Raw genomic sequence first — 17,881 nt, forward strand, 5'->3', positions numbered from 1 at the left:
ATTACATTCTTAACAATTTATATAAATAAATAAATATTATAGGACATTATTACACAAATTGACTAAGTCCCACAGTAAGCTCAATAAGGCTTGTATTGAGGGTACTTAGACAACGATATATATAATATATATAAATATTTATAAATACTTAAATACATAGAAAACACCCATGACTCAGGAACAAATATCCATGCTCATCACACGAATAAATGCCCTTACCAGGATTTGAACCCAGGACCACCGGCTTCATAGGCAGGGTCACTACCCACTAGGCCAGACTGGTCGTCGATGTATATTAATGTCGTTTAAAGTAGTAATATTCATAGCTTATTATGCAGTGAATTATCGTGGAAGTGCAGTGTGTGCAGCTAATGAAAAACTTTTAACCATATTTTAATCAACAGCCGGCAATCCATCGTGGCTTTTCGTAAAGTCCAGCTATCTCTTTACTAAAAGCAACTACCGAACAACGCCATGCTCTACGAGCACACTTAAAACTTACAACGAAACTTGACATTGGCAAAATCATCATATAGTTGATGGAGGACATATTTTAAAAGAAGGTATAGTTATGCCGGCCGAATACTCGGCCGATGGTCAGGTCGAATATCCGGTATCCAGCCAAACATCTCTACTTCAAATACATAATATAATTGGAACACTTACTCAAAGTCGACTTCGTCGATTCATTCAATAAGGTATAAGCAAATGGTAAGGTATAGGTAGGGTATGGTAAGGTATAGGGTAGGTTTTAAGGTATTTATCTATGGGCCCATAGTTGCATGAAAATAAAGATTTCTCATTCATTCATTCATTCAATAAACTGGCTGTAGCTAGTGACAAAGTTTGTAAACGAAGCACTATTTCCGTCAAACGTGCTGCCATTAGGTTACCTAGATTAGTGAACAATGTCCTAGTTCTGGTGCTTATAATCTATTTTGATAAAAAAATACATAATTAGGGAGACCTTTCAGCTCGTGCCACTCATTTATTACGTAAGACGATTTATTTGGGGGTAGGTACATGTCGGATTTTTTCATACAAGTTGTGGGAGGGGTTTTCATAGTTCTTACGTAAGATCACATAGATGCGAAAATTTTCAAATTTCTATGAAATTATGACGTTTAAAATAATACTTCTTTTGGACCCGGGTACGTCCTTAAACTACGTCCAAAAGAGAGGTATGGACATTGTGAATGTCATCTCGCTTTGTGTGGTAGGGCACAGCACAGCGGATGTCATTCCAGATCTAGAGCAGAGCCCTACTGGGGAAGTACCTCCACCTTACAGAAAACCGCAGCCAAATAACACTAGACCCTACTCATAGTGTTGTTTTCCTGCCGGTGAGTAAGGTTGCCAGAGCTCAACGAGGGTGAGGAGTGCTAGGGTCGGCCACACGCATGTAACTTCTTCGGAGTTGCAAGCGCACATAGGCTACGGAGACTGCTTACCATCAGTCAGGCCGTATGCTTGTTTGCCACCGACGTAGTATACAAAAATACTTCCACACTATGCTATCAAACACGGTGCAGAGTTGGCTTAGACTGACTCCAGTACCTTTGTTTCATTGTTTTGAAAATGTAATTTTTTGAAAAATAAATACTAAAACAAACTACACTTTGTATTAATTTTTTCCTTTACAATTTTAGGGTCAGCCTATTCTTATTATTGAGGAGGGGGGGGGGGGGGTCAAAAACTGACAAAAATCGTTTTACGAGTACGTAATAAATGAACTGCACCTAACAAAGCGAAGGCGTAAAAAGAAAACGAAAGGTGTTATGCTCAGAGATAACTTTATTTCAGTTAAAGAGCAAATTTAGACACGACATAAATTTACAGTATATATACAATAAATTTGTTAGTACTATTTGGTTTAAAGGTTTTTGACTCTAAATTCCGGGCGACAGTGCTGTGACACACCACAACTCGAATGTAGGAAATTTTGACATGATAGTTACCTATTAATACAGTATCTATTTATATTAGAGATTAAAATATGTTAAGCGTATTTTTAATACTATTACCTCACATCGCCTGTCATGCCTCTCGTTCTGATTTAAATACCTAAATAATGTAATAAACATTACTCGCCCAGTCATTCTAAAGTCATAAAAAATGTGTTGCTCGAGTCGAATTCTTGCTGAATTATTATTGAAAATATTCGCAAGTATGTAGGTTACTTTGGGCACTCGTAACTATTCACAGCGTTGACCTTGGGGCTGTAAACGGACGACTCTGCTCCTAATTTTGATTCTAAGTGTTTTTATAAGTAAATTTAATTTTGCCTGTTGAGCTACGAATCACATTGATCAAATTTTGAATTTAGTAGTAATAAATAAATAAACGTGTATTCACGTTTCATCCCTTATAACTATTTACAATATACTTCTGCCAAACCACAGAGTGCCAAAGCACAGATATTATAGATTTACATGATATACTAACAAATAGAAGCACATTTATGTTTGTTACACAGCAAACACCGAGGCCTAGTGACCGAGATCCTCGAAAATACCTCCGAGGCCGAAAACTCTTGTCCTCGTTTTTGCACATTACACATGCAGAGCGCCAGACCGAATTCTTACTGAATTATTATACTTTTACATTATATCCTAACAAATAGAAGCACATAGATGCTTGTTACACAGCGAACACCGAGGCCTAGTAACCGTGATTCTAGAGAATATCTCCGAGGCCGAAAGCTCTTTGCCCAGTTTATTGCACATTGAGTGCGAGACCGAGTACTTGCTGAAGTCTTTCGCGGGGACGCATGTTCGGGCCCGGACTGGGCCGATTTCTGCGCCGGTTTCCACTGGAAAATACATATAAAATAAACTGTAACTCTTAAAATGCCTTCTTTATCTTCTTTTTTTATATCTCATATATTAAAAGACAGTTTATTTGAGCAATTATTTTGGTTTTTGTACTAAAATATAGTGTGTGACTGAACTTCCGTTCCGTGTCTTAGACATGAGTAGTTCACGAATGAAAGATTCAAACGAAGTACATACTTCAGAGGATGTCACTCTTTCATTCACTAGTTCAGTTCGGATGCATTTAGTTCTTTACTTCAGCAGTTCAGTTTAAAAATATTTTCATTTACTTACTCATTCGCTTACAAAGTGACAAGGACGCCATTTAAACCTTCGATTCATAAATTCCTTTGTTTGAGTGATTCATATTAAATGAATGCGAATGAGTGAAATGTAACCAGTACTGTTGATTTAGATGGATCTGTTGAGCTACTGAATTAGTGAACGTGAACTAAAAGAGTGAAGTACTTTACTACGTACGAAAGAAAGATGCATAATATCAATGCATAAACTGTAACCGCGCGCGTAACTTGTCTTCTTTGGCGGTCAAGGGTTTTAACATCTTGAATAATGGACGGCTACAATTTTAAAAATTAATGTTTTTTCATAGTTAACTTACCTAATTTAGCTGATTCTGCAGTGATGACCAGGCATAGAAACGCCATACCAGGTATGTAGCAATCGATGTTAGGTACCTGAAAACGATTAGTTGAAGCTATATAACAGACAACGAGTTTTACTTGGTGCGCGGGGTCCGAGGAACCCGCGGTGTGCGTAGTATTGTTGAAATGTCGTTGGTGTTGTTGTTTTTGTTGAGAAGAAGTATGTTTTCCAATGGGTCTCGAGGTGGAGTTTGACTTTTGGTAGCAAAAAATGGCCCGCGTGCGAGTACTGTACTCCCGTAGCTCGGCCTTCGGCCTCGCGTGCTTGGGCGATCCTATGAATGTCCTATAATATGACTTGATTCAGCCCTACAGTAAGCTCAAGAACGCTTGTGTTTTGGGCACTCAGAGAACGATATATATATGTACATTTAAATACATAGGAAACACCCATGCCTCAATAACAAATATCTGTGTTCATCACACAAATAAATGCCTTTACCGACATTTGAACCCGGGAATATCGGTTTCATAGGCAGGGTTCAGTCACTCGGCGAGACAGGTTGTTGAATAATCTGAAAAGAACGGCGATAGAGAAGGGAGGGGAAGGTGTTAGCGCGGGAAGGAGTTAGGGGGAGGGCGAGGGCGATACAGAGGGAAGGGAAGGTGTGAGAGAAAGGGAGGGGTAAGGATAAGGGAAGATGACGACGAAGAGGAGCAGGGGAGGGAGAGAGAGAGAGAGAGAGAGAGAGAGAGAGAGAGAGAGAGAGAGAGAGAGAGAGAGGGGGGGGGGAGAGGAGAGGAGAGAGAGAGGAGAGGAGAGAGAGGAGAGAGAGAGGAGAGGAGAGAGAGGAGAGAGAGGAGAGAGAGAGAGCGCAACTAACCGTAATGTTGGCATTATCAGGATGATCAGGGTCCCAGCAGCCTTTGTGGTCATATGACAGGCAGTTGTAGCATTGAAGCCCCTTTACTGTGGCCGGTATGAGCTTGGTGCCCTTCTTGGTTGCCAAAGGTTTCTTGTGGCGCTCCTTTTTAGCTGTAAATTAATAATGCGAGGTTTACATTCTAATACCACTTATGTTCTCAGTAAGATATGTTTAAGGAAATATCTTACCCCCTTATTCATAAACGTCTACTAAAGTTGTCATGCCGCTAATAATCGTTTGTCCCTTTCCGACGTATTGGTGTGATGGAAAGGGACAAACGACAATAAGAGTCAAGACACGCGACTTCTTGAATGATACTATCTATAAAGGTTTAAAGAAACAAGTGTTCAATACAATACGTCTAAGTCTCACATTAATAATACAATTATAAAATAGTACATTACGATACAAGTGCGAAAAATAGGAAATTCGAAACGAGTGGCGATAAATTAAAACACGACCGAAGGGAGTGTTTTAAATCGACACGAGTTGCGAATTACCTATTCGCACATGTATCGTACAACGTTTTACAGTACATATGGCCCTTTAAATGTTCGACACAGTAACGTAATATGCTACTTCTCGCACTAGTGCTATAAAGTAGCCCCATATGTACTGTAAATAATAATAAGATGCAGAACGCGGTAATTTTGGACACGGTGCGTATAGCGTCAGTTCCTCTGCAGCCCTGACCACCGGCAGTTTGGGCCCTGCCCCGGAGCTGGCGGCACCAAGTGTTTTTGTATTTTACTTTTATATTCATATTATATTTATATAATTATTCAGAAACCAAACAGTTATATAAACACATTAAAAAGGCAATACAAATGATTTACTGTAACAAAACAACAAAAATTCATAGTTATAAATAATGTTAACTGAAATTAGTACATATTTGTACAAGTATATCTAATGCATAGATCTTATGTATCAGATGGAAAATGAACTGCATACAACATAAATATATAAGTTTTAGACTATGACTACTATATTTCTCATAAATGCATTTCTGTTGTAAAATAAATCTTATACCTTTAAACGAGCAATTCTTGTATATATATATGTATATATATTTCTGTGATCTCGGAAACGGCTCTAACGATTTCGCTGAAATTTGGTATATGGGGGTTTTTGGGGGTATACAATCTATCTAGATTAGTCTTATGTTTGGGAAAACGCGTGTTTTCGAGTTTTCATGGGTTTTTTTCGACGCAGAATATGGTCGCTAATTTCGTGTTGCCGACTACTGTCCGTCTGGTCCAGCGGGTTAAGACGCGGACTGCTAAACGAGTGTTACGGGTTCGAATCTCGCCCGGTGATTAACTTTTGTTTTTTTTTACATGTTCAATCTTATATATAATTTTTTAATTTTTATTGTTTTAGACAAGTTTAATTTAGTAAAAAAATGTAGTTAAGATTATCACCTATCCTCGTGGCGCCCAAGGCTTTTTGGCTCTTCTTTAACTATGACCCGACCGTCCTTCTTATAGGACATAATAGTTATAGTCCTATCCGCCCAAGATTTCGAGTTGAAATTTTTATGTGTTAGAGTTACCGGTTTGAAGTGAAACTTTCGGGGTATAATTATGATTATATTAGCATGTGTTTTTCAATTCAATTATTTGTCTACCTTTTGTTCTTTACAAAGGCCACTGGGCCACAATTACTAGATTAGAAGGAATTATTAAGTGATGTAAAATTAATAATAATCTAATATCCCATTCATTAATAACTTTTTTAGGATTAATATGTTTATTTCAGTTATTTTTCAATTAAATAACAGTTATTTTTCAATTAAATGACCAGCTATTGTCTGCGTTGTCTCCATGATCTATTGTAAAATCTGCATCCGCTTCTCCGTCATCTTCAAACTCCGAATTGTCCAGGTTACCATCGCCCATAAAGGCTTGGATTTCTTCATCCCGCAAACCTGTGATTAAAACACCTTACGTATAGGTGATCAATGCAATCCTGAACCTCTGGCTAACAATACTGGGTTAGAAAAGTGCTAGATAAGTGTATCTAAACAGACTAGACACGAAAACTTAGTAGTGTAAAGAGTATTAAATTATTAGTGAAAAAGTAGCATTTTCATATTAGTAATATTTCATAAACCAGCATAACATTTACAAACTAAAAACATTAAGATATGTATTTTTAGTACTAGCTTCGACCCAACCGACTTCACAAAGTACATATTATTTCAAACCAAGATTTCGAAGAATTTAAGCTATAAAAATGCGAAATAATTATCTCCATTTAAGAATTACCCATTCATTAGCAACTTTTTGCATAAAAACATACTCGACAGTCACGGATTATCATAATAAAATGCGATTTACTTACCACGTGTTCGTGAGCCAGTCATACCGCCGTCCATTTATCAAAAAAATGACATCTGTCAATTGTGACAGCTAATGGTAGCATACCGGAAACTGTTCCCTAATATGTCGTTCAGAAATCGGAATAAATTATTTCTTTGACCCGCGAAATTTCAAAAATCTAGACAGAGTTTGTTAATATGACCTTCTGAAAGGCGCATGAGCGGTAATTGAAAGTTACTTGAAAAAAGTTCTGGGCTGGAGTCGCCATGTTTATTTTGGTTTATCAAAAGGCGCGTGGGCGCCACGAGGCTATAGTTATAAACAAGCAAAGCTCGGTCGCCCAGGTACTACTACTTAAAAGTAAGTAAGACTTTCTATATGACATTTGCATAAAATAGTATAAAAGGGTGTATCAACTTTATCTCATTATTATTCTATCCCTTTTAACGAACAATACGAGTGTATATTGCTACGATTTATTATGTATATAATATGTTATGATAAAAAAAAAATATATATTATAGGAAATTATTGCACAAATTGACTAAGTCCCACAGTAAGCTCAATAAGGCTTGTGTTGAGGGTACTTAGACTTAGATTGTTAACAAAGGGATGAAAGGCACTCATTTCAGAGCTGAGGTAGTTTAATAGTCCGAGGCTGAAATGCCTTTCACCCGAGTTAAACACTCTACTTTTCATTTCAAATACGAGGAAAGGAAAATACATGTTTATTTAAAATATGACTAAGTATATTTTTTATAGCATTTCTGAAGGGTTCTTTCAATTAAATTAATTTTTACTTTACTGGTTTAACGATACTTAGTAAATAAGTTTAGATATAAATAAATAAATAAATATTATAGGACATTATTACACAAATTGATTAAGTCCCACAGTAAGCTCAATAAGGCTTGTGTTGAGGGTACTTAGACAACGATACATAATATATAAATATTTATAAATACTTAAATACATAGAAAACACCCATGACTCAGGAACAAATATCCATGCTCATCACACGAATAAATGCCCTAACCAGGATTTGAACCCGGGACCATCAGCTTCGTAGGCAGGGTCACTACCCACTAGGCCAAACCGGTCGTCAAAATATAGTTATTGTAATTATCTGAATAAATAAAAATAAAATAAATAATAATATTTATGCAAAGGGTAGTTAAATATCAGAGTTTAAATTGTATAACAAATCCATTTAGCCACTCACATGCTTCATATTTTTCAGTGACTTCTATTATTATAATACAATAAGGGTGACAGGTGGTAGCTACAGCTACCAAAACAAAAGAATGTGAGTGGTAAAAGCCAAATTTCCATTGCTTATCGTAGAATAATGAAAAAAAATCGTACTTGGAAAACAAAATGCTGTGCAGAAACGTATCAAATCGTACGCTCAATTTTAGAACAACCTTATTGCTCTGAAGCATGAGATATGAATAAAATTGAATCAACTCACCGAAAACGGAGACAGTGAATAGCACGTATACCAGGCCCTTTGCGAGGAACATGACACGGCCGCGCTCCGCCTAACAATTATTGGACGCTCCGCGTGTGTTACTCGCGTTTATATGCACTCGGTCTGTTTTCCCTGGGCGTTACAGGGTGATCGTACAGTTTAGAGCAGACTATATTACATATATGGACTATTAATACTGGGACCAAACAAAAAAATAATCTCTGTCTTTTTAGATTTTTCCTTTATGGTGCAATAAAGTGTATTTACTTAAAATAAATAAAAAAGCTTTATTTAGTTCCACACATAACAATATACAGGCAGTAAAAAGAAAAATATACATTTAACATAAGTAGAAAATAAAAATTAAGTAGTTAAGAAAAAATATACGAACTAAAATGAAATCATAGGTGTGTGGACCCCTTTGGGTAAAAGCCTCCCCTAAAGTGTTCCATGTATCTCTGTCTGTGGCTGTATTGAGCCACCTTTGCCCTGCTGTCGCTACTATCTCGTCCGCCCACCTTTTCGAACGCCTGATTCTTTTACTGATATATATGTTAAATTTGTTAAATATCGAAAAGTCGCCACTTTTCGATATTACCGGGCACAACCTAAAGGTTAAGGCGCCATCGCTCGAAACGATGCTGCCATACCTCTGGCCTTTGATCTATTAGATGGTGCCACTTTTTTATATTTAACAAATTTAACACATTTCGGTAAAAGAATAAGGATCAAAGTCAAATGGCGTTATAAAAGTTTTAATCATGTGTCGAAAGACGGCAGTGAACTTACTGTGACTACAAAGTTTTCTTTGACAATCCACCTCTATTTCAAGTTCTCTTTTGTATGAAGTTACTATAAATATGAAGCATCCTGTACGCTGCAGTTTACAGTGCAAGTATTTTGTTGCAATATTACGGGATGCTGGAAATGTAAACATTACTTGTTTACTGTTAACATGAAAATAACTGTTACAGTATATTATAGCTTACTTACAATATACACCGTGGGCTGGTAAAACCCAACGTTTTAAAATTTAGTCTTGTTTTAGAGATACGTAATGAGTGACAATTGGGTACTGGACACATGTTGAATATTATAATAAAATTTAGCTAAATGGATAGAAAATGAGCCATCCATTATAAAAAAAGTAGAATTTAAAAAGACATTTTGAAATTATAAAAATGGCTTCAAAAGAAGGCTTCAAAGTCTCAAAAAATATCTATTTTTAAGTTTCATAAAGAAAAAAGAAAATGGTCCCATTCGATTCCTTGCATTTTATTGATAAATAAATTATACAAAAACTATATACATAAACGCAATATTTCAGGGTCTATATAGCATTTTTATTGATCTTCCATACATTTAGGACAGGCTAATGTAATGAGATGTCACATTACAATATCATTTTGTTAGAGGCGTTTCAATCGTTGAGTGCGAGCGTCAAACTTTAACTCTCATTTCTGACCTTTGTGTTGCTTAAATGCCACGAGTCCATATAGACATTTGATTCTGAGAAAAATCAAGATCAATACATTATTTACAAAAAAACTGTCAAATAACCAATTCTTGTGTTTTTTTTTTCTGTAATAACTTTGTGAAAAACGCCTTTTTGTTGAGACGCTGCCACTATATTACTTGGTTTAGACATACCTACTGACAGATATTAATGGTTTTAAGAAAACTCGCAATTTCAAATCTGCCAATCAATTAAAATAACTTTACTTATTCCATGAAAAACAATAGAACGTGTCAAGTGCAGAAAACGCAAAAAAAAAAACTTTTTCGGCTTGAAGATTAATTTTTTTGGTCTAATTTGAACAGAACGCATATAACATTTTTGCTCCTGATGACCTCAGGAATGCGTGGTTAAAATCTGTCGGTTTTACCAGCCCACGGTGTAGAATCTGAAATAAATATGGCTTTAGATGTTGCTCTTATTTGTATTTTAAAAAGTAATCTTCCACAAAAAAACTCATTATTATTTCACGTATCGGATATAGTTATAATATAAAAGAATATCCCTATAGGGGAAAATTAAATATATATCTAAATATACGAATATATGATATACGAATAAGGCCGTAGATACCATCACGCTCCGCGATTGTTGAGTTATTTAGGGTCCTAGCTAAATTGGTTGTTCATACTTACGCTATGTATCTCCAATTTAGCTTGAACCCTAAATGGCATAACAATCCCGCGGCATGACTGCACATTGTGAACATCGATCTTCTTTCTTTAATAACAATTGAAAAAAAGGTACAACTTCAGTTTAATGTTAGATTTTCACATACGGTACGGAGAAAAAACATATCCTTTTACAATCACATTGGTAATGTAAACTAGACATAGACGAAGGCAAAATATTGATAGGTCTTAAAACTGTTTCTCATACTTGTGTGAGCTTCGCACACCTGTTTCCTGAGAAAACTATAGTTGGAACACTATGGTACAGAAGTTTTTTTTTTCTGAGGTTGTGCAATAAAGAGGATTTGTATTGTATTCTACAGAAGATCTTAGCTAATGGTTTGGTTACTTTCGTTGGTAGATTGCTCCGTATTGTTAATGTAATTGATTGATGAAATAAAAACTAAAAACTTAAAGTTAAATAAAAAATACTTTAGGCAAATAGTTACTATACCTAGGATTATCGGCATTTTGTTAATAGTTTTGGGTGGTCTAGCCAAAAAATAGGTAAATACGGACACTATTTTAACATTTTAAAATACGTTTGTAGCTTACGACCTAATTTTAATTCGCAGTTATCGAAACCCCGGGGGTGTGACTATTACACAGGTGCAGTGTTGAAGAAATCATTGGATATGTATCCTATTTTTATGATTCTGGATTATAAGTTTAATTGTCGTCTTCCAGGGCTACCGTATGGAGTGTCCCCCCGGCTGCCCGCCGGCCGTGTACGAGCTCATGCGTCGCTGCTGGCAGTGGAACGCCCCCGACCGCCCCACCTTCCACAAGATCCACCACGACCTGGAGCACATGTTCCAGGACAACAGCATCACCGAGGGTGAGTGTCCCCCGCTGTCATTGTTACCGCATGAAGTGTCCCCCCAGCTGCCTGTCTACGAGCTCATGCGCCACTGCTGGCAGTGGAACGCCCCCGACCGCCCCACCTTCCACAATATGCACCACGACCTGGAGCACATGTTCCAGGACAACAGCATCACCGAGGGTGAGTGTCCCCCGGTGTCATTGTTACCGCATGAAGTGTCCCTCCAGCTGCCTGTCTACGAGCTCATGCGCCACTGCTGGCAGTGGAACGCCCCCGACCGCCCCACCTTCCACAAGATCCACCACGACCTGGAGCACATGTTCCAGGACAACAGCATCACCGAGGGTGAGTGTCCCCCGCTGTCATTGTTACCGCATGAAGTGTCCCCCCAATTGCCTGTGTACGAGCTCATGCGCGATTGCTGGCAGTGGAACGCCCACGAACGCCTAACCTTCCACAAGATCACACCTGGAGCACAAGTTCCAGGTCAACAGCATCACCGAGGGTAAGTGTTCTCCACTATCACCACTCGTCAGTGTCCCCACTGTCCCCATGTAGCATATGTCCCCTAGTTATCCCTTGAATATGATTTTTTGCAGTCATCTTCATTTTGTCAATTGTGAAATTTAATTTACCTAGAGCTGTGCTCATAGCAAATACATAGACTCGAAGTGTGATAAGAATTCGTGGCTTCATAATTATTTAAGTTAATATTTTTTGACCCTTTAAATCCGGTTTAGTTTTAAACGACGTTTCACCAGAAATAAGGGGCTATTTCAATAAGTAATCTGTAATATTTAAATAATATTAAAAACATATAAGAAACGATCCCGATAGGTTCAGAAAATATGTACTAGAATATAATTTCGGTGTTCCTCATATTTTTTTCAGATTTAGATTACTCGGAAAGTCCATCAGGAACCAGTCCGTCAAGGTCGGCAAAACATTATTGTTTGTATAATCGCAAGCCGACGAGTTATTTCCGGATTTCAGGCTCCTAGCTTTGTCTAAAGAACGTGGAATTAGACTCTGTTTACCTTCGTGTTTTATAAACGGCCACCGCTGGAAACCGAATAACATAACAATCAAAATCAAAAAAAGGTTTCATATCAAAATGTTTTGTAACAGTTTTGAATGATTCACGGTTAGTTTCACTAGACTTAAATCGACCGGGATATAAACCGTGATTACCTTTTATATTGTTTTGAGCTCCCGATATTTCGACGCAGTTACATGCATCTTGTTCACGGGTAACTGGAGATAGCGGGTGGGTGTCAAAGTGTAGACCGCGCTTGGTCTACCCTCTTTCGTGCGCGTCGGCTGCGTTCGCTTTCAAGGTTACTGGTCGCGATGGATATCGGAGCTCATTAAAAAAATACCCTTATATATAAAAGGTAATTATGGTTTATATCCCGGTCGATTAAAGTCTAGTGAAAATGTTTTGAACCGTGCTTTAGCTGAATGAAGGCCCCGTCCCGTGGGTTCAAGTTCGCTTCGCTAACTCAGTATACTACTACTGGCCTTAGCGTCTATTTCAGACGATCTATAGTGTAATGTCCGCAAAACATCTTTTTTGGTGACTGAAAAGACCGATGCGAGAGCGGCATACTCTGCCACAGAGCTGGCAAGGGAAGTTCGCGACGGACTGTGACGTTTCGCTACGGTGCCTTTTTTCCCTTTTGTCTGCTAGCGCCGCAAACCAGGCCTCGTCGCAGAACTTGCGACCATCTCCAACGCACTTGCGCCACTCCGCTCGCTTCTCCGCAAGCTTCTCCCAATTTCGGTGCTCGATCTTAAAAGCTGCCATATCCCTCTTGGCGCAGTCTTTAAAGCGAAGCAATGGCCTCCCAACATCTCTTTTTGCATTCGCTACCGCACCTAGAAGAACACGGCGTGGCAGTCGAGAAGGTTCCATCCTGTACACATGCCCCAGCCAACGCAGTCGCCTCTGTTTGAGAAGCGCGGTCAGGCTGGGCAGCTGTGCGATTTCTAGAACCTTTTGGTTTGTCACCCTGTCCTGCCATCATCATGGCAGGACAGGGTTACTCAGTATAGGCGTGAGCGATACGGCTGTGCGTGCCCGGGATCGATGATATCACGTTGTTGATAAGTTATTTTTAGCAATTCTGGTTACAAATTGGAAAAATAAATGTATACACTTAGATATTTTTGATTATTCCATTTTGTTTCCATTAGTGTGACATTATCTCGATTCTTATCGCGCAAGAAACGTATGATCGATGATAGCAAACTCAGCCGCCAAAAACATTTCCGCCGCCAAAAGCTCTGTCTTCTCACTGAGCCCCAGCGACGAGTAATTTTGTAGTGTTCCTATAGTGGACATTTATGATTCTTTTGTTTATTAATTTGAACCAGAGTCTTAAGACCTATTTATATTGTCTAACAAAATTAAGAGTATTATTATTTTTACGCACGTTTTGTGACTTAATTATGTATATATTAGGTTATAATTAAAAATCTATTTTTTCGATTCGCAGAGGTGGAAAAGCAACTGCAAGAGGGCGGAGCCTCCACGGGCACTCCACAGATGTCCCTAAAGAAGACCGGCGGTGATGCGGCACGCGTTCAGATGCGGCGGCCTACCAACCGGCGTGGCAAACAAGCACCAACTCCACCTAAGCGGACCAGGTAACTGTTAGGGAGCAAAGATAACAAAAAAAAACTCCAGGGGGGCGTCGCCCCATTGTGTCTCCACAGATATTTCATAAGACGGGTGGCGACGCGGTGCGCGTCCAGAAGCGGCGACCTACCAACCGGCGTGGCAAAGAAGCACCAACTCCACAGAGGACCAGGTAACTGTTAGGGAGCAAAGATAACAAAGAAGCAACTCCAAGGGGGCGTCGCCCCTTTGGGACTCTACAGATATTTCATAAGACTGGTGGCGACGCGGTGCGCGTCCAGAAGCGGCGACCTACCAACCGGCGTGGCAAACAAGCACCAACTCCACCTAAGAGGACCAGGTAACAGAGAGACCAATGATCTTTAACGACACAACACAGATCAGGGAGACCCGAAGGTTTGGTCGTGCGGGGCTTTAGTTATTGAGTTTATAGATAACAGATTTTATACTTACGACATGACGGTCGTGTTTTTCTACATCTCAGAGTGATAATGACCCTATCTCTTTCAATCATATGGTGTTAAAAAGTGACACTTATTTTATTACGTGGATAAAGCCATCCATGATAGGTACGCCTACAGGAACATCCGTACCAAGTTAAACATAAGATATTATGAAAATTTTAAAGAGATAGGTGTACAGGGGACATGCTTAAATTGTTTATTTATTATTTATTTTATTTTATTCGGAAAACCAACAGCTTAAGTTAACTAAAACTAGGTTAACATAAATATGTATCATGGAAGCCAATTACAGGTTCCGCATGACGCTTACCCGGTACAGTCACGTCTTAAAACATCGACACGATGAAGTGCCAAATATATGTATACACGACTTTATGGCCCATGTATTAGGGTAGTGTATGCATAGTTTTTGCTACTTTGTCCGTATCAATATTTTCAGACGTGACCGTACACGTCATACGGAACACTGTTTACTGCCGTACGTAAATCCAAGTATACCTTACGTTCATTAAGAAATCTAAGACAATGTCGTGCTTCGAATTGACAGGTAAACGGGATGGCGCTGTACAGCTCCATACATTTTGTGGTAAATTTTATTATCAAAAGATGACGTTTGACAATTCATTGACCGCAAACATAAGGCGTAGTACGAGTATACCGTTATCTGTTTTGGATGTCGAACTAAGGAAAGGAAAAAACGGAACCCTTATAGGATCACTTTGTTGTCCGTCTGTCTGTCTGTCAAGACCTTTTTAGTCAACCAACCAACAAAAAATCAACCAACAAAAAAAAAACCCTCACAATCAAAAGATACAGCCGTTGATGCCGCAAATTTCCGCAAATTTTCGACACTCGCAAGGGAATCAAAACCGGCAGGGTACTTCCCGTGAACTCAGAATCTTGAAATTTGGTACGAATCAACGTCTTAAGTATAGCAGAAATAAAGGAAAAATTGCGAAAACCGTAAATTTATGTACGGAACCCTCGGTGCGCGAGTCCGACTCGCACTTGGCCGGTTTTTTTTCTTGGACTTTACCTCTCTGTAAAACTAAGTTACATATTCGTATTTCCACTAAAATGCAGTGTCAGCTGTTATTACTAAATAATATGAAATACTCGTACTACGCCTTATGTTTACGGTCAATGAATTGTCAAAAGCGGTGGTGGCCGAGTGGATATGACGTTCGACTTTCAATCCGGAGGTCGCGGGTTCAAATCCTGGCTCGTACCAATGAGTTTTTCGGAACTTATGTACGAAATATCATTTGATATTTACCACCAGCTTGTAGGTGAAGGAAAACATCGTGAGGAAACCTGCATACATCTGCGAAAGAAATTCAAAGGTGTATGTGAAGTCCCCAATCCGCATTGGGCTAGCGTGGGGACTATAGCCCGAGCCTTCTCGCGCATGAGAGGAGGCCTGTGCCCAGCAGTGGGACGTATATAGGCTGAATTATTATATTTTTTATTTTTATTATATAATATGAAATAACTATATTTTTGCGTTTCCAGTTTACTTTCGTCGTGCAGCTCGTTTCGCGAGTCGCAATACAACACCGAGGAGCAGCAGGACGACGGGCTGGCGTCGCTCAACGGTACGTACAACGCGTACGCTGCGATAACGCGGCGTATACGCCACGAGCTGCACAGTCGGCGTATGGAAATGTTGAGCATATCGTGTTATTTCTGGTTGATTTAACAGGTATTATGTATATTTTTTTACAGTACTTATGGTGCTACTTTTCCCCACTAGTGCGTAAATTAGCACATTATGTAACTATGTTGAAAATTTAAAGGGTCATATGTACTGTAAAACGTTGTACGATACATGTGCGAATAGGTAATTCGCAACTCGTGTCGATTTGCCACTCGTTCCGGATTTCCTATTTTTCGCACTTGTATCGTAATGTACTATTTAAAGGTTGCTGACAATTAATATTTTTTTTTCTACTTTGTTACCAAATTTAAAGAAGTTAATATCATTATTATTTAAATAACTGTGATGACCGGTCTGGCCTAGTGGGTAGTGACCCTGCCTATGAAACCGATGGTCCTGGGTTCGAATCCCGGTAAGGGCGTTTATTTGTGTGATGAGCATAGATTGTTCCTGAATCATGGATGTTTTCAATGTATTTAAGTATTTTAATATTATATACACCGTGGGCCAATTAAACCCGACAGATTTCAAAGGTGTATTCTTGACCGCATTTAGAGACTAATGTCATACAATGTTTTCTGAAATCGGTCTTGTTTTAGAGATAATGACAATTTCTGTGAAAATTTGTTTCTTTCATAACTTAGTCAAAAACGCCTATTTAGCTGTGACGCTGCCACTATGTGACTTGGTTTAGACATACCTACTGACAGATATTAAAGTTTTAAAGTAAACTCGCAATTTTCGTCTGTAAATAAAAAAAAACTTTTCTTATTCGTTGTAATGATTTTTTTTCACCAAGGTGTAAAAATAAATAACGTGACGTGTGCAGAAAACGCAAAAGAAATATTTTTTTCGGCAAAAAAAAATTTTTTTTTTGGCGAATTTGGCCAAAACTCATATAAAATTTTTTGCTCTTTATGACCTCAGGAATGCGTGGTTAAAATCTGTCGGGTTTAATTGGCCCACGGTGTATATCGTTAACTGAGTACCCACAACACAAGCCTGGCTTAGCGTGGAACTTAGTCAATTTGTGTAAAAATTTCCCGTTATATTTATTCACTATGATGGAAATTACTATATTCTCTCTTTTCTCTTCTTCCTAGCGTTGTCCCGGCACATTGCCACGGCTCATGGGAACCTGGGGTCCGCTTGACAACTAATCCCAAGATTTGGCGTAGGCACTAATTTTTACGAAAGCGACTGCCATCTGACCTTCCAACCCAGAGGGTAAAACTAGGCCTTGTTGGGATTAGTCCGGTTTCCTCACGATGTTTTCCTTCACCGAAAAGCGACTGGTAAATATCAAATGATATTTCGTACATAAGTTCCGAAAAACTCATTGGTACGAGCCGGGGTTTGAACCCGCGACCTCCGGATTGAAAGTCGCAGGCTCTTACCGCTAGGCCACCAGCCCCATCGAAATTACTATATTCTATTTTTTTTTTAATAAAAATGGTAACATAATAGGAAAGTTAGGAATTTCTTGGATTGTCTGTAAATTTTACGAATATATTTGGAGCGCGTTCATATGAAATAATAAAAGCCCAACATTTTAGTACGCCGTAGTGCCAGTAGATCGCAGCACCGATGATCAAAAATTAAAACCACGTCAAAAAGTGCTGATGCAGCCAACGAGCTGGTGTCCCGGTATTATAGTAAGTGGTGGTCGAAATGGGCGTGCAAAATTAATGATGCTAGTATATATATAATATGCACTACGTAATTAATGTATATAATCGTGTATATATAGTTTCGTTTATATGTTTGGAACGATATTGCCTGTATTTTAATTTAATCTTGAAAATGTACAGATTGCAAACATTTCGGGAAGTAACCGATTTCAACCCAAATATAGGTAAAAAACTTAAGTAAGTCACCTGTTGTATGTAGTTGTGACGTATGTATTGTCTATTCGAACACGTCACAACTACATACAACAGGTGGCTTACTTAGTTTTTTTACCTATACAGCTA

The 17,881-nt window shown here is 38.6% G+C and overlaps 2 protein-coding genes across 2 annotated transcripts in view; one reads left to right on the plus strand and one right to left on the minus strand.

Annotated features, from left to right (window-relative positions):
- The window catches only part of LOC133526698 (tyrosine-protein kinase Abl), a 123,254-nt gene that overhangs the window by 75,230 nt on the left and 30,143 nt on the right, over nucleotides 1-17,881 (plus strand). The window contains exons 10-13 of the mRNA XM_061863411.1: nucleotides 11,011-11,161; nucleotides 13,645-13,795; nucleotides 15,764-15,850; nucleotides 17,569-17,585. Coding sequence (XP_061719395.1) covers nucleotides 11,011-11,161; nucleotides 13,645-13,795; nucleotides 15,764-15,850; nucleotides 17,569-17,585 — 406 coding nt within the window. The remainder of the gene's footprint in view (nucleotides 1-11,010; nucleotides 11,162-13,644; nucleotides 13,796-15,763; nucleotides 15,851-17,568; nucleotides 17,586-17,881) is intronic.
- On the minus strand, nucleotides 1,777-8,316 carry LOC133516087 (uncharacterized). The gene is made up of 4 exons (XM_061848840.1): nucleotides 8,137-8,316; nucleotides 4,300-4,451; nucleotides 3,433-3,508; nucleotides 1,777-2,812 (listed from the first exon to the last, which is right to left on the minus strand). Exons 1-4 carry the CDS (start codon nucleotides 8,186-8,188, stop codon nucleotides 2,613-2,615), a joined length of 480 nt encoding a protein of 159 aa, XP_061704824.1. The 5' UTR covers nucleotides 8,189-8,316; the 3' UTR covers nucleotides 1,777-2,612.

Source organism: Cydia pomonella, chromosome 1 (assembly GCF_033807575.1).
Source record: "Cydia pomonella isolate Wapato2018A chromosome 1, ilCydPomo1, whole genome shotgun sequence".
NCBI lineage: Eukaryota > Metazoa > Arthropoda > Insecta > Lepidoptera > Tortricidae > Cydia > Cydia pomonella.